This window comes from Podarcis raffonei, chromosome 1 (genome assembly GCF_027172205.1).
Source record: "Podarcis raffonei isolate rPodRaf1 chromosome 1, rPodRaf1.pri, whole genome shotgun sequence".
Taxonomy (NCBI): Eukaryota; Metazoa; Chordata; class Lepidosauria; order Squamata; family Lacertidae; genus Podarcis; species Podarcis raffonei.
In genome coordinates, this window is record NC_070602.1 from 116,008,585 (window position 1) to 116,030,094 (window position 21,510).

General features: G+C 44.5%; 2 protein-coding genes across 3 annotated transcripts in view; one reads left to right on the top strand and one right to left on the bottom strand.

The window, feature by feature from the left end:
* Positions 1-21,510, top strand: part of WIPF1 (WAS/WASL interacting protein family member 1) — a 59,153-nt gene that overhangs the window by 18,467 nt on the left and 19,176 nt on the right. The gene's annotated exons all lie outside the window — the stretch shown is intronic.
* On the bottom strand, positions 15,475-15,872 carry LOC128398261 (NADH dehydrogenase [ubiquinone] 1 alpha subcomplex subunit 3-like). Its single transcript, XM_053359108.1, has one exon. The coding sequence runs from the start codon at positions 15,867-15,869 to the stop codon at positions 15,609-15,611; it is 261 nt and encodes an 86-aa protein (XP_053215083.1). The 5' UTR covers positions 15,870-15,872; the 3' UTR covers positions 15,475-15,608.

The window sequence follows — 21,510 nt, forward strand, 5'->3', positions numbered from 1 at the left end:
TTGTTGTGGCACCAGCGGTTCTCAACCTGTGGGTCCCCAGATGTTGTTGGACTACAACTCCCATCATCCCTGAGCTCTGGCCTTGCTAGCTAAGGGTGATGGGAGTTGTAGTTCAACAACATCTGGGGACTCACAGGTTGAGAAACACACACACACAGCTGGGGTGGGGAGAACCTTGAACTGTCATTGTAATTGGCTAATGCAAAAGACTTAAGGCTGCAATCCTATACACAGCTACTGTCCAATTGTGCCTCCTTTGGAGTAAGGCCCCTTGAATTTAGTGGGAATTAAATTATATGTGCTTTTGTGTAAGCATGCCTAGGATTGTGCTGCAAATGTGGCTGCTCCTTTAGTGGAGTCTGCTAGCTCTGAAATGCTATTACTGATTTCAATACTTACAGTGCCTAAAAAAATTTCTAAGCCCTGCACATATATTAAAAGAGAGCACAAGGGCCTGCTTGTGGGCTTGCGGTAAAATTAGATGCAAAGCAAAATGAGCGAATAAGAGGAAAGCAAGCGCTGCAGCTCCTCCAGGGGCCAGTGACTGGAGCCAGGTTGGTCTCCCCTTTGTCATGGTGTTCTTCCTTGGATGCAGACAAAGATCATAGAATTTGTAGAGTTGGAAGGGACCACGAAGGTCATCTAACCCAACCCCCTGTAATGCATAACTCTTTAGCCCAGTGTGGGACTTGAACCCACAACTCTGAGATTAAGACTCTCAGTGCTCCTTGGTGCTCTGGCCAGTGGCAGAAGCCAGAGTGTGCCTCCTTTTGCTTCTTCAGTCCCTAGGCATCAATCTGATTTTGCTTTCTTCTTTGTCTTTGTCTGAAACGTCTCTCACTTAAAATCTTCCCAGCATCCAGAGAATTGCTGGTCTTGGTGTAAGGGGCCCAACTGATATTCTTTTTCCCCTCCTCTGGACCTTCTTCCTCCCCAGGCCGCATCACAAGCTGTTTTTGAAACTTCCATCAGTTTCAATTGCAGTCTTCCAGCAGACTGCTGGAGGGGGGAGGGGGGTTGCTTTTGGAGGAAAAACAAGTCCAAAAGTGCATTTAAAGTCACAGAACCAGTTGGGTGGTTCTGTGGCCTCTGTCCTTCTCTGTGAATAACTTGCATATTATTCTGAAAATTCAGGGTAGTGCTCAGACTAGGACTGGGCGGGGGAGGGGGCACCCAAGTTTAAATAAACTCTCAGCCAAAAATTGCCTCACCGGCTAGTTGTGAGGACAACATGGTTGGGGGAAGGGAAATGCATGTCCCACTTTGAGACCCAGAAAGGACATGGGGGAAAGAGAACCAACCAAAAAACTGGATCAGTGACTCCCAAGGCGTTGTCCTGTGGTCTGTCCCTAACTGTGCAAAATAATATTTGGGTTCAGAATGTTTTATAATATGCTGATTCTTGACAATGCAGAGTGTTTATCTACCCCCTCCTTCTAAAAAGAAAATGTCCTTGTCATCACAATGGTGAAAATCCACAACCTGTGGGGGGTTTTTTGGTTATAAGGATATGTAACAAAATAATCAGCATTTTCTGCTGTAATGAGACATGCCTGGGTCAGCGGTTCGAATCCCCATGATGGAGTGAGCTCCCATTGCTCTGTCCCAGCTCCTGCCAACCTAGCAGTTCGAAAGCACATCAGTGCAAGTAGATAAATGGGTATTGCTGCGGTGGGAAGGTAAACAGTGTTTCCGTGCGCTCTGGCTTCTGTCCCAGTGTCCCATTGCACCAGAAGCAGTTTACTCATGCTGGCCACATGACCCAGAAAGCTGTCTGTGGGCAAATGCTGGCTCCCTTGGCCTGAAAGCGAGATGAGCACTGCAACCCCACAGTCGCCTTTGACTGGACTTAACCATTATGGGGATTTTACCTTTACCTTTGTATGATTGGATGATTGGATTCTTTATATGATTGGATTCACATAAATACTGCAAGATCTATGCAATAATGCTATTTATAGGGAAGAACACAAACTTCTTTAGAGTGTTGTGTTTCTGGTGGTGAAGCCTGTGACATTCATTGGCTGAAGCCGCGGCACAGAATGTTCATAACCACCCCAGCTATTCAGGCTTTCATAGATTATACATCTATACAGCTCAGTTTCTGTGGGGGAAGGAGAAGTTGTCAGTTTGGCAAGGGATTAGAACCTCACCCAGACCTTAGTTACAGAAGTAGGTTTGTCAACTAGTCTCACAAGAATGAGGGAATTAGAGGGTTGCAATCTTGGAGGCGACATGGCTGAATCAAGAGACCCAACTCAGTAAAGGAACCCAGCTGAGAAAAGAGAATTGAGAGAGAGAAAGGGACGAGTGGGAGAAGGTCCTCTGAATAAGAGTCTTAGTGTGGTTTAAGGAGAGGAAAGCCGGGGTACAAGGGAAGGAGACCAAGAAACTGAAGGTAGCTGGAGGAAGTTGGACAAAAAGTGAGCGGTGTTTTAAGGCGGAGACCTGGGGAACTGATGGAATGAAGAAAGAATAAGCAAAAGGGAAAGTCTGACCGCAGCATAATTTCACAAGTGTTGGAGGTACAGGAAGGTCCGTTCTCGGAACTGGAGGGAAATGGCCAGTCAAAGGAGATTTAGTCCTTGTAGGACCCTGGGCCATGGAGAAAAGGATCCAGAAGATTACTTGATTTAGCAGTCTTCCCCATTCTGGTGTTCTCCAGGTGTTTGACTACAATTCCCATTAACCCCTGTGCCAGTATGGCCAATGGGTCTGGGGTGATGGGAGTTGTAGTCCAAAACACCTGGCTTTTAGGAGTTAGGCTCTGATTGACATGTTTTGCCAGTTGTGGCTTCCACTGCCACTGCCGTCAGCATGGTGATCTGGTGCCCCTAAAGGAACAGTAGCAAGGCCCTGTAAATAGGTGTTGTAAGAAAAGGCTGAGTTGCAAATACTGAGTGAGCACCCACCACACTGTGTTATAATTTGCAGGGCACGGGTGCCTTTTTGGGGTGTTGTCCCTGTCCTGCACTGTTCGTTTGCTGGGAACGTTTATGTTTGCTCTGTTGCACTTCTCAAGCACTTACTGCCTATATGGGTACACAGAGGCTGAATCTAGACACATCAAGCATTTCAGTTAAACACGTAAATTTAAACAGGGAAAACAGGTAGAGAGAGAAAACGGGACCCACAGCGCCATCTGGTGGCACAATGTTTATATCGCATATACAGTGCCTATAAATTGCTTTTTCTTTGCCATTCTCGCTGAGTCCAGAGAGGGCTTTCTCGGATCATGCCTATTGGGGCAAGTCCACAGATGCTGCAGGGCTGTGCAACTTCCTCTTCCCCTGTTTCACTTGTCTATGAATGAAGTAGGCAAAACAGGAAGCAGCAGCCACCTCTGTGTGTCAATATATATATATATATACAGGTGGGGTCACCCTGTGGAATGTCCTCCCATCAGATGTCAATGAAATAAACAACTATCTGACTTTTAGAGGACTTCTGAAGGCAGCCCTCTACAGTGGTACCTTGGGTTACATACGCTTCAGGTTACATACGCTTCAGGTTACAGACTCTGCTAACCCAGAAATAGTGCTTCAGGTTAAGCACTTTGCTTCAGGATGAGAACAGAAATCGTGCTCCGGCGGTGCGGCAGCAGCAGGAGGCCCCATTAGCTAAAGTGGTGCTTCAGGTTAAGAACAGTTTCAGGTTAAGTACGGACCTCCAGAATGAATTAAGTACTTAACCTGAGGTACCACTGGATAGGGAAGTTTCTGGTGTTTGATGTCTTACTGTGTTCAAATTTGTTGGAAGCCGCCCAGAGTGACTGGGGACAACAAAAGATAGCATCTTCCGCTTTAAGTGCAATTATTGCTTGAAGATTTGTACAATTGCAAACCTCTGTGCACAAAAAGCACACTGTGGGGGAAAAATGGCCCCTGTGTGCTGCAAGGCTATGTGTGTCACTGTACGAAACCTTTGGCTTCCATTGGTCAAAGCCATTCACTTTGCTTCAGGTTCTATGTTTTCTTTCACACCGGTAGCACTTCTTTGTGGACCTGTAAAATGAATGGAAAATCTTTTTTGAACGCACCACCATTGAAGCATGCAAAAGCAGAGCAGCGTATGATAGCCTGTGTTTTATAAACGGATAACGCTGCTTGATGAGAAAAACAGAAAAGTTAGAGAAGAGGAAGTGGGAAGAGTCAGAGAGCATTGTGACAGAGGCAAAGAGGGGAGGGGGAAAAAACAATAAGGGGATTGTACAAAAGTGGCAACTGCATAAACCAGAGTTCTTGGAAAAAGAAGGCTGAGGGGAGAATTAATTTTCCAGATTAAAATTAGAGCAGCAGGAAGAAGAGCAAGAAAAGACTACGCAACTATGTAAATATGGAAGAATGAAGGAATGGTTCAGGCTAGGGCTGGGCGATATATCAATGTATTGTCCAAAACCAGTTTGAAGTCCATATCGTGATATCAGTTTCATAATAAAAATCACAATGGAGGGAATACCACGGAGCCACCCAATATCACTACATAGCTCCATCCTTGTTTCAGACATCATGATATATTATTATATTGCGATGTTGTGCTGTGATAGATCATGATTTTTGAAAAATATCGGAAGGAACATCACCCCCATCTTTCAGCCTGGACACTGAGGTCCAGCTCCGAGGGCCTTCTGGCGGTTCCCTCACTGCCAGAAGTGAGGTTACAGGGAACCAGGCAGAGGGCCTTCTCAGTAGTGGCGCCCGCCCTGTGGAACACCCTCCCATCAGATGCCAAGGAAATAAACAACTACCTGACTTTTAGAAGACATCTGAAGACAGCCCTGTATAGGGAAGTTTTTTATGTTTGATGTTTTATCGTGTTTTTAATATTCTGTTGGGAGCCGCCCAGATGGGCAGGGTATAAATAAAAAAAGGTATTATTATTATTATTATTATTATTATTATTATTATTATTATTACCCAGCCCTAGTTCAGGCTCAATAGAAAAAAAGAACAGGTAAGGAAATGAATCTAAGCTGCTGTGGAGGCTGAGGCAGTGTGTGTGTTTGGGGAGGGGGGTGAGTTGATTTTGCAATGCTGGAGAGAGGCTGGCTTGAGAAGCCTCACCAGCGGTTCGGTGGTTCTCACGCTTCCATCTAAGGCTGTTGATCACAGGCCTTGGGAGCCACTGAGGTGTAGCATGTGGCGTATTGGATTTGCTCAGCCATGAAGCCGACGGCGTGACCTTGAGCTCATTGTTATTTTCCAGCCAAACCAACCTCGCTTGATAATAGGATGTGGTATTGGGTTCTTATTTTTGTACAAGTGCAATAAAAAGGACGTGCAGCCAACACACACCTGTTCCAAGCTAGGACTTAGCCTAAGGTATCGATACATGGCAGCCCATCTGCATTCTGCTTTCAGACCAGAACCTTTCTTCTGCACTGTGCTTCTTCCTGCTCAGATCCTCCTGCGCTCTGCAGCTGTTGCAAGAGGTACAGCATGCATTTTATTTATTTTTGGAATTCGCTCCCAGAAGCTGTGGCAAAGGCCTCCTGCTTAGAAATAGGTTCAAAGCATATTCCCTAGGAGAGGAGGCCTATCACTGGCTAATATGAAACGTCCAGCTTCAAGGGCAGTCTACCATGTAACCGGGATGCGGGTGGCGCTGTGGGTTAAACCACAGAGCCTAGGACTTGCCGATCAGAAGGTCGGCGGTTCGAATCCCCGCGACGGGGTGAGGTCCCATTGCTTGGTCCCTGCTCCTGCCCACCTAGCAGTTCGAAAGCACATCAAGTGCAAGTAGATAAATAGGTACCACTCTGGCGGGAAGGTAAACGGCGTTTCCGTGCGCTGCTCTGGTTCGCCAGAAGCGGCTTGGTCATGCTGGTCATGACCCGGAAGCTGTACGCCGGCTCCCTCGGCCAATAAAGCGAGATGAGCGCCGCAACCCCAGAGTCGGTCACGACTGGACCTAATGGTCAGGGGTCCCTTTACCCTTTACCTTTACCATGTAACCAGTGTTAGAAACTCCCCTATGTAAGCCAGGCACCATATGGCTCCTTAAACCATGGTTACAGTCCCCAAAACAGAATGCCTAGTTGCCATTTTTGGGCCAGGCGGCTCAAAATTTGCATTTTTCAATACCACTTTTGGGTTCCTGAAATTCATTCTGATTGTGCAGATAGAATCTCATGGGTAGAATTCTACAGGATGTGTTGCCACTGTGTGAAAACGATCAAGACCCAGTGATCTCCAGGCATGGCACCTCCAGATGGTGGAGACGTCAGGCGTCATCCTGCCACCTGAGCATCTTCACTTGGTCACAAGAGGCCGAAGGCCAAGTACAAAAATGTGATTGGCACCTGGCGAATATCGAACGTTGCACGTAACAGCAGAGGGCTTTCTGGATGCACCTGGAAGATCAATCTGGGAAAATGGGACACTGAGCTAGATCGACCTTTCATCTGATCAGCTGGGTTTCTTGTATTATTTCTTGTGCTATAGATGCAAGAATCAGCACGAGAAAAGCAGTTTGAAAAGTGGGCAGTGTGGGTTTTCTTTAAAGCTGTTTCCCTAACTTCGGATTGTGTGACAGTTCAACCAAGGTTTTTTATATATATAATTTATCTGGCTATTTAAGCTACCACGCTGTTTTGTTTCAATAGGCTCCTGTCCCGGAGCTTAGGTGGAATTGTAATTAAAGTGAATTGGGGTTAATAAAGTGCTCCTATTAGTTGCACCTTTCTGAAAGCCCTCGGTGTTTTCTTTTTCCTGCATAGCCCTGCATGCCACCAGAGCTCTTTCTACCCACTAGCATGTTTTTCCTGTTGGTGCCTGTAGGTGCCCTGCACAGCTGCCCTTGCCCTTATACCCTCCTTTCTGCACCTGTCTGAATTCAGGCCCTGCCGGTCATTTCGATTAAAATCTTGCCCCTGAGAGTGGCTGGTGGGTGTTTTGTGTTCAGAGGGAGTAGGAGTGTGTGTGTGTGTGTGTGTGTGTGTGTGTTTTGGTCGTGCTTTTCTGCCCTTTTGGTTTGCAACAAAAAATAATTAATAGGAATGTTATTATGAAGCTAATTGAGCGTTAAGTAAAGTGCATAACTTTAGTAAAATGTAAAGTAACAGTTTAAGTGGTTCTGGCAGTGGGCTCCATGCCCTGGCATATGTCCAACATCTGCCGAACTTTGCTGCTTAGAGATGTTAAAATCTGTGTATTATTTTATTAGCTTTTCAAAGGTGCAAGCCGTGATTTCTGCTATTTTTTTAAAGAGCCTGCTATATAGACACACACTGCTTACTCCTTCTCCCGGGCCCTTGTAAACACCTCCTTTCTCTGTCATATTTTGATCATTTTTTAAAAATTTTACAATAGACTATAGTGTGATGCTTTACAAACTAGCTCAGAAGTAGCCAATGTGGTACTATTCCCCAGATGTTTTAGACTACAACTCCCTGACTTTTGGCCAAACTGGCATGGGATGTTGGGAGTTGTGGTCCACAGAGGCTAGACTAGACAGTGCAAATGAAGGATGCAAATATTCTTCTAAAACGTAAATAAATAGGGACAAATGATCAGCATGAGGAGGGAAGGGCATAGGTGAGTTTTCCGTGATGGCAACCCTGGTTATGTAACCCACTGCGGCCCTTAACAGATCTTTGCTTTGGGGGAGCAATTCGATGGGGTAGATAGAAGGTTTCATGCTCCTTGCACAGCAGCTTCTTGCAAAGGCATTCCACAAACCCAACCCTTCAGCTGTGCTGAAGCTCCAAAGAACTACAGTGATACCTCTGGTTACATACGCTTCAGGTTACAGACTCCGCTAACCCAGAAATAGTACCTCAGGTTAAGAACTTTGCTTCAGGATGAGAACAGAAATCGTGCTCTGGCAGTGCGGCGGCAGCGAGAGGCCCCATTAGCAAAAGTGGTGCTTCAGGTTAAGAACAGTTTCAGGTTAAGAACGGACCTCCGGAACGAATTAAGTACTTAACCCAAGGTACCACCTGTACAGTTGCAGGTGTCTTGGCATAATCAAAGTCTCTCGAACAAATTAGTGCGTGTGCTTTATTTCTCAGAAAAGGTAACTGCTGCCCAGATTTTTCAAAGATGCATTTGGGACCTCCCAGCCAGCCTTGGGTCAGATGTTTAAGTGAATTTGTTTAGTGTGCAAATTAAGTAAGTGTCTTGGCTTTTTTCCTTCTTTCTTTTTTTTAGCCGATCCATTAGAAGCCTGCAGTTTTGTAAGGCTATGAAGTTCTGTGTTTGTCCCCTTCTAAAAGAAGCTTCTGTATGGGGTCAGACAATAGAAAAATATCTTTAAATGCTTGGCCCAATTTCGGCTGCGTTTGTGCATGTGCATACGCATTGCCTGTTTGTTTTCTCCCCCAGGCTAATAGCCAGGGAAATTTTGTTTCTTTTGGTATATTTCCTAAGTAAATGTTTTGCAAGGTTTCTTTCACCTCCAAAGTTCCAAGTAGTTTGGAAATGTCAGTTGAATAACACTCTTTTGAGTGGGTATTCCTAACCCTAAACATGCTCAAAACAGAAATTGCTGATTTTTATCATCTGGTTTAAGATTACTGTCCAGACCTCCCCGAACCTTGTGTGTTCCAGATGTTTTGGACTAGAATGCCAATCTCAGTCCCAGCCAGGTGGAGGTTATATGGCAAGACATCTGAAGGGCACCAGTTTGGGGGTGACTGATTCGGACGAAGTAGGATCTGAAACAGAATATATAAATCACGCACAGATGTATGGGCAGGAGGCTTTGAGTTCTAGGATTCCAGTTTTATTCTGGCAAGGAAGATTCCTCCTGCCCCGCCCCTCAATCTCTGCAAATGCAGTTTTTCGTTTATTAATGGCAGAAACTAAATAGAAAAGTAAGTAAGCTTAAAACAAATTCATTCTTGCCCGGTGCAGCCAAAATATTTATCCCTACTGGCAGCATTGCAGCATTGAAATAAAATTTAAAAGTTAACAGGGAGCAGAAGAGGCCCTTTTATACTGCGCTTTGTGGTTTTCGCAGGTGCTTAAGCTAAACAGGAAGCAAGTTGAATTGCTTTTATTAAAACTTTTCTGCTTACTTTGGAAGGTGTTAAACCGGTGTCTCCCCTCTACCCACCCAAAAAACCCTGCTGATTGATAAGACTCACCTTTTTTCTCTCCCTGAGCTGGAACTAGAATACAGTGGTACCTCGGGTTAAGTACTTAATTCGTTCCGGAGATCCGTTCTTAACCTGAAACTGTTCTTAACCTGAGATACCACTTTAGCTAATGGGGCCTTCTGCTGCCGCCGCGCCGTCGGAGCACGATTTCTGTTCTCATCCTGAAGTAAAGTTCTTAACCTGAAGCACTATTTCTGGGTTAGCGGAGGCTGTAACCTGAAGTGTATGTAACCCGAGGTACCACTGTAGAGGCACATATGGTGAGAACAGGAGAACAATCTGAAATATTTCAGTGCTTAGCCAGAGATTGTGTATTTGTTCCACGAGATGAAATTCAAAAGCCACAGTATCTTTCTTTGGACCACCTAAAATCATAGCTGTCAACTTTCAGATTTGAAAATAAGGGATCAGCAGCCTCACCTGTCCCGGGGACAGTCTACGGGATATCTAACAATCCGGGATAGCAGCGGGAAATGGCACTGGAATAAGGGAATTTCCCGCAAAAAAAAAGGGAAGGTTGATGTTGTTGTTGTTGTTGTTTAGTCGTTTAGTCGTGTCCGACTCTTCGTGACCCCATGGACCAGAGCACGCCAGGCACCTCTGTCCTCCACTACCTCCCGCAGTTTGGTCAGACTCATGTTTGTGGCTTCGAGAACACTATCCAACCATCTCATCCTCTGTCGCCCCCTTCTCCTTGTGCCCTCCATCTTTCCCAGCATCAGTGTCTTCTCCAGGGAGTCTTCTCTTCTCATGAGGTGGCCAAAGTACTGGAGCCTCAGCTTCACGATCTGTCCTTCCAGTGAGCACTCAGGGCTGATTTCATTAAGAATGGATGCGTTTGATCTTCTTGCAGTCCATGGGGCTCTCAAGAGTCTTCTCCAGCACCATAATTCAAAAGCATCAATTCTTCGGCGATCAGCCTTCTTTATGGTCCAGCTCTCACTTCCATGAAGGTTGATAGCTATGCCTAAAATCTGGGGTGGGGTGGGGGGGTGGACTAAGTAGTGTTTTGAGTCCTCCAGAACTCATCTTCAGGTTGAATGTTAAGCAAAAGGGAGAGTTCTGGAGAACTCAAAAAGTTTGCTCACCAGGAAGGAGTGGTTTGACACTTCCTTCCACAGCCACAAACTCAGTGGAAACACCTCTCTCCAGTGCATGGTACTGCAGTTAGCGATTTGGGCGGGGGGGGGGAATCCCATTGCATCGTGATGAGGGAGGAAGGAGTTGGGCCTCCTCTACCTGTGTGCTGTGGTCCTCGTGGAAATCGGGAGAGAGAGTGTTCTCCTCACCTAGGATTACTTTAAAAATATATATCTTGTCTGACTGTAATCAGCATGATTTGATGTAGTTAGGCCCTCAAAGCACCACAGTGGCACGTGTGACAGACGTCATTCAAAGCCCAAAGGCAAATTTGCTTCTGTTAAACCCTCGACTGCTGAGAAAACATGAAGGATCTTTGGGAATCCAATGAAGGCACATACACAAAAGCTCTTAGTTGGTTATGTATTCAGATTGGTGTGGTTTGTGGGTGGGGACGCTTGCTTGCTGCTTGGTGACCTTTAAGGGCTGAAGTAGACATTATGTTAATCGTGGGGTTAACAACCACATACAGGGATTTTATAAGTATAATGATATGTGCAAGGCAATGGAGAGGGGAGAATTTTTTCATCGGGATCATAGCAAGGGCTTGTTTACCCCTTCCCTCCACTTCTGTAAGCCTGACAAAAATTATCCCCCTTGTGCAGCAGTTTGGACTTCCAAAGCGTTCGGAAACCAAAGCGTGGATTCCGATTGGCTGCAGGAAGCTCCTGCAGCCAATCGGAAGCCCCGTTGGTTGTTCGGGTTCCAAAGAATGTTCACAAACTGGAACACTCACTTTCGGGTTTCCGGCATTCAGGAGCGAAAACATTTGGCCCAAAAAACCTTGAGAGATTACTTGGAGATAAATATGAATACTGCCATTGAAAAAAGAGTAATCTGGGACGCAAGCAAAGCGGTTATGAGGGGGTTTCTAATTCAACAGAATGCAATAAAGAAGAGAACTCAAAATGAGAAAAAAGACAAAATTCTGGAGAAAATAAAAGAGGATGAGAAGAAATTGAGAGCGAAACCAAAGTCACAAGAGATTCTGAGAGAAATAAAGTTATATCAAGTTCAATATATGAAAATGATGAATCAGGAAATAGAATGGAAAATTAAACAGATGAGACAAAGGACATTTGAATCGGCTAATAAATGTGGGAAACTGTTAGCCTGGCAAATGAAAAAAAGACAAAAACTTAACACCATTACAAATTTGGAAGTAGAAGGAAAGAATATACAGAATCCAGTGGAAATTAGAAAATGTTTCCAGAGGTATTTTAAACAGTTATATACACAAGGGCCACAGAAAGAGATTGATATAGATCAATTTTTAAAAACAAATGGATTACAAAAAATCTCTCAAGAAAACAAGTTAATGTTGAACTATAAAATAACAGAACAGGAGGTAGAAAGTGCCATCCAGAATATGCAGCTGGGCAAATCTCCAGGGCCGGATGGTTTAACCTCAAAATACTATAGATCTTTGAAAGATTGGATAATTCAACCACTAAAGGAGGTTTGTAATGAAATTTTGGAGGGGGAAAAAGCACCAGAGTCGTGGAAGGAAGCCTACATTACACTTATACCAAAAACTGAGTCTGAAAAGATACAACTTAAGAACTACCGCCCCATATCCCTGCTTAACGTGGATTACAAAATTTTTGCAGATATTTTGGCTAAAAGATTAAAAAAAGTATTGGTGGAAGAGATACATAAAGACCAAGCTGGCTTTCTCCTGGGTAGACACTTGTCTGACAACACGAGAAATATAATTAACATTTTGGAAAAACTGCAAGTGAACATTAATACTAAAGCAGTCTTAATATTTGTAGATGCGGAGAAAGCTTTTGATAATATCTCTTGGAGTTTTATGAAGAAAAATCTTCAGGGGATGGAGGTTGGTCAAGGTTTTGAAAATGGTATAGGTGCAATTTATTCAGAACAAAAGGCTAAACTAATTGTTAACAATGTGGTGACAGAGGAATTTAAGATAGAGAAAGGGACACGACAAGGTTGCCCAATTTCCCCATTGCTTTTTATTTCGGTCCTGGAGGTTTTGCTAAATATGATCAGAAGGGACCAACTGATTAAAGGTATACAGGTCGGAGCCAAACAGTACAAATTGAAAGCTTTTGCAGATGATTTAGTATTGACATTACAGGAGCCAGAATCTAGTACTAAAAGAGTATTGGAACTGATTCAAGAATTTGGTCAAGTGGCAGGATTTAAGTTGAACAAGTTAAAAACTAAGGTTCTCGAGAAAAATCTAACACCGATTGAGAAAGAGAGGTTTCGGAGACAAATTGAAATTGCAGAGTTTTGAGAAACTAAAAGATAAAGTGTGAGACTGGCTTCATTATTATCAAATAAGGGAGGCTTACAATCTGGACAAAAAAATTGGCTTCCAGGTGGAAAAATCAAAATTGGAAACAGAACTGTTAGATCCCAAAACTAAGATACTATCAAGAATGTATAACTTGCTGTTGAAATGGAATACTCAGGATGAAACGGTAAAATCTGCTATGATTAAATGGGCACAAGATGTTGGACATAACATTATGTTTGCTGACTGGGAACAGTTGTGGACCACAGGTATGAAATTCACGGCATGTAATGCCTTAAGAGAGAATATTATGAAAATGATATACAGGTGGTACATGACACCAGTCAAGCTTGCAAAAATCTATCATTTCCCCAACAATAAATGTTGGAAATGCAAAGATAATGAAGGTACATTCTTTCACCTTTGGTGGACGTGCCCAAGGATTAAGGCTTTCTGGGAGATGATTTATAATGAAATGAAAAAGGTATTTAAATATACCTTCTTGAAGAAACCAGAGGCCTTTCTCCTGGGCATGGTCGGCCAATTGGTGTTAAAGAAGGATAGAACTTTCTTTATGTATGCTACAACAGCAGCAAGAATACTCATTGCAAAGTATTGGAAGACACAAGACCTACCCACCCTGGAAGAATGGCAGATGAAGGTGATAGACTATATGGAATTGGCGGAAATGACTGGCAGAATCCGAGACCAGGGAGAAGAGTCGGTGGAAGAAGATTGGAAGAAATTTAAAGACTATCTACAGAAACATTGCAAAATTAATGAATGAAATTAAGTGGTTTTAGCAACAATGTTAAAAAGGAGTATGTAAAAATGGATTGTTAACAGGTGAAAATATAAAGCCATAATATATTAAGATAAAGAACTAAGATAAAAACAAAGAGGGAAAGGATTTGCTGAATTAACCATTTGAACTGGAATACAAAAAAGGGAGGTGTGAGGAGGTCAGGGAAATAAGTAAATGAAAGGCAAGACATGGAAAGATGGATTTATTTTTAATTGTTTTTATTTTTTCTGTATTTTGTATTTTTTGTTTCTTTTTTCTATTTCTTTTTTACTTTTGTAATTCTTTTTGAAATTTTAATAAATACCATTTTTTTTAAAAAAAGAAAACATTTGACTCGCAAGTTGTTTGGGATCCAAGGTACGACTGTACAGTGGACCCTCCGGATACGAACTACCGTATTTTTCGCTCTATAAGACACACTTTTTCCCTCCTAAAAAGTAAGGGGAAATGTGTGTGCGTCTTATGGAGCGAATGCAGGCTGCGCAGCTATCCCTGAAGCCAGGAGAGCAAGAGCTGTTCTGACTTCGCTTAGCTGGAGAGGCGCTGCGCAGAGAGGGAAAGCTGCGCAGCACCCCTTCAGCAAAGCGGGAGGAGAAACGGAGCCCCTTCTGTTTCTCCTCCGGCTTTGCTGGAGAGGCGCTGCGCAGAGAGGGAGAGAATTTTTTTTTCTTGTTCTGCTCCTCTAAAACTAGGTGCGTCTTATGGTCGGGTGCGTCTTGTAGAGCAAAAAATACGGTAAATTCGTTCCGGGGGTCCATCCGCAACCTGAAAAGCCTGTAGGCAGAGGTGCTGCTTCTGTGCACACGGCGCAATCGAGCGCTTCTGCGCATGTGCGCGGCACGCAGAGTGCTTCTGCACATGTGTGCGCAGCGAAACCTGGAAGTATACACTTCCTGGTTTGCCGCATTTGTAACCCGAAAGTTGCGTACCCAGAGCGGTACATAACTAGAAGGTCCACTGTATTTGACTTTTTTTAAAAAAAAACAACCCACACACAATGCAAATGGTTTTATTATTTTAAAAGTTAAAAACTTAACTTTCAAATAGTTCTTTAAAAGGTATCTTTCATTGGCAGTCAATGGCCTTAGTTTTTGAATCCATATGGCCTTAGTTTTTGAATCCATATGGTGGGGGGCTGGGACTTACAGCGTTATCCTTTAAAAAAGAGAGATGAAAGGTATGTTGCTTATTCCCTCTCTTCCCCCCTGCCCCCTTATTTCCTAATTCCCGTGAAGATATGCTAAAGTCAAAACTCAGCTCCTCTCCTTCCCTTTGTCTGTATTGCGCACAAGCTTGAATGCTGAAGTTTGCATGATCTCCCTCCAGCCAATAGACTGCAACAGCTGGAAGGTTAGCTGAGGATACAGCTTCACATTAAAAAAATCTCCCTTAACTGGTCAAAGCAGATTCATCATACAGGTGATTTCCCTCTCTCTCGAACAGTTAGGGGGGGGGGATCATGTAAATTTAGCCAAATTCCTGAAACTGTAATATTTATCCAAAATGTAGTTGCCATACCATGTTGTTAAATGTTCTGGTGGTGAATGTAACACATGGGACAAATTATACAGAGGGCGGCTTTCTTCCTGAAGGCTCTAGTCTACGCCGTGTGGAAAACTCATATGGCTCTCTGTATACTTTTTTCCAGCCAAACTTCTGTATTTCAGGGTCAGCCCAGGCACCACTTTTGATGATGCTAGGAGGGCATCAAATCACAACAGAGGGAGGGAGCACTTAACCTTTGCTCCCTTCAGCTGCTTTTCTACAGCAAAACATTTCTCCCTAACACTTCCTATCCAAATGGGATTCCAGACAAGTTTTTTTAGTTTGCAAAACCATGGAATATGAAACCCTCCAAACTGAAGCACCTTAGAGGAAGGTCCTGATGAAATCAGTGGGGGGTTTGAGTCAGTTTCCTTAGGATCGGGTGGTCATTAATGACTGTACAATCTATTCAGGAGCATTAAGCACCTCCCTCTCTCATCTGGCTGCCTCCCCATTGCATTTTGAAGAGGAGAAGAAGGAGCTGTGCCCAGGATTTCAGTACCATACTTTAAACATGCCACGCTGGGCAAAGGCTCTGAAACTGCCATTTCTGTTTGCACTCTTTTTACATGGATTTCTCGAAAACAAGTCATGCCAGATGAATCATATTTCTTTTTTCTTTTTTTTTAAGTTAGCAAGTTTATTATATCCTGAAAATGTTACACATGTACACAAAAGAGCAGAGAACAGTGCAGGCCTGGGTTGCCCCTTCAGTGTTGGTTCTCTAGGCCTGTTCATCACAAGGGCCCGTCTCAGTAGTTCTTTAGCCATTCTAGACTTGGTCCTTCCTTGTCACAAGGGTGGGAGGGAATATCTGGCATATTGCCATCATCCCGAACTGGAACTGGATATGTATATGGTACAGCCTGGGTCATCATGGAACTGTATTTTGTTAAGGGACTGACCCACGGTGCCACCAAAGCCATAAAACCAATGCCGAAAGAGAGAACGACAACTGGATCCTTTCCCCATGCATTTTTCAGAAATGGGATAATTTTGCTCAGCGCAGCCATCTTGAAAGGCATCATATATTTTTTTTATAAAAATTACAAGCTTGGTGGATCAAGGGAATGCTGTGGATATAGTATATCTTGGTTTCTATAAGGCTTTTGACAAAGTCCCCCATGATAGTCTTGTGAAGAAGCTGGTAAAATGTGTACTGGATGTGTACTGTTAGGTGGATTTGTAGCTAGTTGACTGGCTGAACCCAAAGAGTGCTCACTAATGGTTCCTTGTCATCCTGGAAAAAGGGACAAGTGGGAGGCCGCAGGATTCTGCCGTGGGCCCACTGGTATTCAACATCTTTATAAACAACTTGTATCAAGGTATTGTGGAGAAGCTAGCCAAATTTGCAGATCACGCCAATCTGGAAGGGGGAGCCATTGCCACAGAATAGGGACTCAAGTTGACCTTAACAGATTGGAGAACTGTGCCCAAACAAACAAAATGAATTTCAGTAGGGACAAATGTAAGGTTCTTCACTTAGCCAGCAAGAACCAGCTGCACAAATATAAGGTGGGGAACATCTGAATTGCCAGTAGTACATGTGAAAAGGATCTAGGAGTCTTAACAAGCTTAACTTGCAAGAATGGTGCAGCAGCAAAAAAAGCAAATGCTATTCTAGGCTGCATCAATAGAAGTATAGTGTCCGGGTCAAGGGAAGTACTGGTAATAGTCCCACTGTATTCTGCCTTGGTCAGACCATACGTGGAGTACTGTGTCCGGTTCTGGGCACCACAATTTAAAGATATTGACAAGCTGACATGTGTGCAGAGGAGGGCAACCAAGATGATCAAGGATCTGGAAACCAAACCTTATGAGGAACAGTTGAGGGAATTGGGTATATTTAGCCTAGTAAAGAGAAGACTGAGAGGAGATATAGTTACAGGTAGGTAGCCATGTTGGTCTGCCATAGTCAAAACAAAAAATAAAAAAGTTCCTTCCAGTAGCACCTTAGAGACCAACTAAGTTTGTTATTGGTATGAGCTTTCGTGTGCATGCAGTGCAGGTATCTGAAGAAGTGTGCATGTACATGAAAGCTCATACCAATAACAAACTTAGTTGGTCTCTAAGGTGCTACTGAGAGGAATTGTGATAGCCATTTTAAAATATCGAAAGGGCTGTCACATGGAAGATGGAACAAGCTTGTTTTCTCCTGCTCCAGAGGGTAGGCCCCAAACCAATGGTCCATGTTACAAGAAAGGAGATTGCGGCTGAACATCAGGAAGACCTTTCTGACAGTAAGAGGTGTTAGACAGTGGGTGGTCTCCCTTGGGAGGCTGTGGGCTCTCCTTCCTTGGAAGTTTCTAAGCAGAGGTTGGATGGCTGTCTGTCATGTATGATCTTCTTGAGATTTCTGCATTGCAGGGGGTTGGACTAGATGATCCTTGGGATCTCTACAGTTCTCTGATTTTACAGTGCATTTGATTTGTCGTAGGTCAACAAATAATTGCCCTCTTGTGCTTTCACAGAGGTGGGAAGACTGCAGAAAATCTGACTCTCTCTGTGTGTGCACATGCAAAGATCAGAACAGCAGCAGTTGCTGGTCTAGATCATGGGTAGGCAAACTAAGGCCCGGGGGCCGGATCCGGCCCAATCGCCTTCTAAATCTGGCCCACAGACGGTCCGGGAATCAGCATGTTTTTATATGAGTAGAATGTGTCCCTTTATTTAAAATGCATCTCTGGGTTATTTGGGGGGCATAGGAATTCATTCCCCCCAAAAAAATATAGTCTGGCCCCCCACAAGGTCTGAGGGACAGTGGACCGGCCCCCTGCTGAAAAAGTTTGCTGACCCCTGGTCTAGATCCTTTGTAGCACGACTCTTTCACCCTTTTTAACGTACCTCTTTTTGACATATGCAGTGCTGGGGGTTTTTTTGCAGTTCCTTTTGCCATGCAGCCACTTCTGTATCTGAAGCCCAGCTATAGCAATTTCTTTTCTCAACAACCGCCATTGCAAGGTTTGCGTGTTAGTTGCTACCTCAACGTGCTGGCAGACATAACAAATAAGGTTGTCACAGTTTCAGCCCTGTCCAATGAGGGACCCTGAAAGGAGTCCTTGTGATAGAACTCCCACCTCCCCGTGGCTGGCATGGGAGTTGCTAGGTGCAGCGTCGGGCAGCTGCAGAGAGAGCCCTGCCCTGTTTCCTGTCAATTGCCTTAGGTGTGCAGAAAAAGGCCTCCTTTTTCCTGGGTATATGTGCAGAAGAGTCTGCTATGCGGTGGAGGGTGAGCAGCTGAAAGGCCAGGGCCAAAGCTCTGCCCTCCATGCACAAAGATGTGCGCCGAACCCTACTGAGATACAGGTAAAACAACTTGCACCTGCAGATGTCGTGCAGATTTGTGGAGATGGCTTGTGCAGTCACAGGCCTCCTGTTGAATGTACAGTGGTACCTCGGGTTAAGTACTTAATTCGTTCCAGAGGTCCGTTCTTAACCTGAAACTGTTCTTAACCTGAAGCACCACTTTAGCTAATGGGGCCTCCTGCTGCCGCCGTGCCGCCGGAGCACGATTTCTGTTCTCATCCTGAAGCAAAGTTCTTAACCCGAGGTACTATTTTTGGGTTAGCCGAGTCTGTAACCTGAAGCGATGTAACCTGAAGCGTATGTAACCCGAGGTACCACTGTAATTGGGAGTAACCAAGTGGGTGGCGCTGTGGGTTAAACCACAGAGCCTAGGACTTGCCGATCAGAAGGTTGGTGGTTCGAATCCCCACAACAGGGTGAGCTCCCGTTGCTCGGTCCCTGCTCCTGCCAACCTAGCAGTTCGAAAGCACGTCAAAGTGCAAGTAGATAAATAAGTACCGCTCCGGCGGGAAGGTAAACGGCGTTTCCGTGCACTGCTCTGGTTCACCAGAAGCGGCTTAGTCATGCTGACCACATGACCCGGAAGCTGTACGCCGGCTCCCTCGGCCGATAAAGTGAGATGAGCGCCGCAACCCCAGAGTCGGTCACGACTGGACCTAATGGTCAGGGGTCCCTTTACCTTTTAAGTAACCTGTGGCCCTCCTGATGTTGTTTGCCTTCAGTGCCAGACGGCACAATCCAGCACAGCTGATGGTCAGGGATGGTTAGAGTTGTCATCTAGCAACATCTGAAGGGTGATACACAGGCTCCCCACTTCTGATGTAGCCCCTTCACAGTGAAGCCATGAAGCATCAGCCTTGCAAGGCAGAGGGAAACTGTGTCACCACGTATGCAACCTCTGGCTGCTGCAAGCAATTTCTCACCATGCCATGCTAGATAGGGGCCAGCATGTGGGGGGCAGGAACCCTGGGATTGCTGAAGACCATTGAAATCAGCTGTATGTTTGCAGAAAGCCATTGTTAACAACACCTGTAAGCTTATGCCGTTGAACACCGCAGGGCAGAATTATTTAGACACTGATTTAGACTTCATGGGAGTACTGCTGTCATTTTATTTGGAAATGTTGACAGGAAAACCGGTGCTTGTGCAGTGTGCGAATGCCACAATGGGGTGGGGGGAGACCATCTCCACCCCCATCTTTCAGCCCGGACATTGAGGTCGAGCTCCAAGGGCCTTCTGGCGGTTCCCTCACTGCAAGAAGTGAAGCTACAAGGAACCAGTCAGCGGGCCTTTTCGGTAGTGGCGTCCACCCTGTGGAACACCCTCCCATGAGATGTCAAGGAAATAAACAACTATCTGACTTTTAGACGGCATCTGAAGACAGCCCTGTTTAGGGAAGTTTTGTATGTTTGATGTTTTATCATGTTTTTAATATTCTATGGGGAGCCGCCCAGATGGGCAGGGTATAAATAAATATATTATTATTATTATTATTATTATTATTATTATTATTATTATTACCCAGCCCTAGTTCAGGCTCAATAGAAAGAGAGAACAAGTAAGGAAATGATATTTGGTGTCATACTGTCTTTTAATTTGTTTGGAAGCCACCCATAGTGGCTGTGGTGACCCATTAATTAATTAGGTGACTAATTAATTAATTAATTAATTAATGATGTTGATTACTGGGGCCTGGGGCCATTGTTGTTCCCTTAGATCTACAGAGGTATAGTCGCAGTGCACATGACGTAGTTACTTCTATTTCAGCCGATGTCCTCAATATGAGGTCTCCGTTGGAATGTATCTGGGGAGATTGTTGGACTGTTTTGGTTCACCTGTTTAAGCAGCAAGAGCCCATCTTGCAGAAGAGCGAAGTGTACTCCTGACGGCAATAAAGAGCAGGATCTACTTTTAAGGCTATTGCCCTGCCATCGTATCTGCTGGAGCTTTTAATTGTGCATGCAAATGGGTAGTTACATTGTTTACCAGCACTCGGCATGTGCCGCCTCGTCCTTTAACAACCCGACAAATGCCAATTTTTCACTGCGTTAAACTTCAGTAGACTCGTCGAGCTCACTGTTTGCACAGGCATGCGAGAGCTTGGAAAGGGGCCTCGTGGGCCAAAGATGGGGACCAAATGGCCCTCCAGGCGTGTGGCTGGACTAAAACTCCCATCCTCCTTTGCCATTGGCCGTGCTGGCTGGAGCTGATGGGAGCTGTTCACAGTGCAATGGCAAATCCAAGCCAGCCAATTGTGCTTGAGGAGGGTGTTGTGAAAATCATGGCCAAGGGTAGCAAGGAATTTGCATTCTATGAAAGCAAACTGTTGTGTTAGGAAAGTTCGCCTACGGAAACTTGTTGTTGTTTAGTCGTTTCCAACTCTTCGTGACCCCATGGACCAGAGCGCGCCAGGCACTCCTGTCTTCCACTTCCTCCTGCAGTTTGGTCAAACTCATGTTAGTAGCTTCGAGAACACTGTCCAGCCATCTTGCCCTCTGTAGTCCCCTTCTCCTTGTGCCCTCCATCTTTCCCAACATCAGGGTCTTTTCCAGGGAGTCTTCTCTTCTCATGAGGTGGCCAAAGTATTGGAGCCTCAGCTTCAGGATCTGTCCTTCAAGTGAGCACTCAGGGCTGATTTCCTTCAGAATGGATACGTTTGATCTTCTTGCAGTCCATGGGACTCTCAATAGTCTCCTCCAGCACCATAATTCAAAAGCATCAATTCTTCGGCGATCAGCCTTCTTTATGGTCCAGCTCTCATTTCCATACATCACTACTGGGAAAACCATGGCTTTAACTATACGGACCTTTGTTGGCAAGGTGATGTGTCTGCTTTTTAAGATGCTGTCTAGGTTTGTCATTGCTTTTCTCCCAAGAAGCATGCATCTTTTAATTTCATGACTGCTGTCACCATCTGCAGTGATCATGGAGCCCAAGAAAGTAAAATCTCACAGTAACTAGCATTGGAGAAAAACGTAAAGGAACTACCAGAAAACATAATACTGAAAGGAGAAAACATAACAAGAAAGCAGATTCCAACTAAACATCAGGAATAACTTTCTGACAGTAAGAGCTGTTAGACAGTGGAACCAGTGTTAGAAACTGAGATGTGAAAGCTAGGAGCTAAATAGCAGCTTAAACCTAGGTTATAGGCACAACTACAAAATTTCTAGGTGCGCTTTTTTGTGACAAGAATACAAAGCTGAAAATGAATGAACCGCAGCTAAAATTCATGTTCATTTTTCATATGGTCTAGTCCTTCCCCTGCCCACCCCCCCTAATGTACTTAAGAGGGTCTTTCCTCCAGTCTTCAATAACCTACTATATTCTGTATAAAGTCATTCCAAA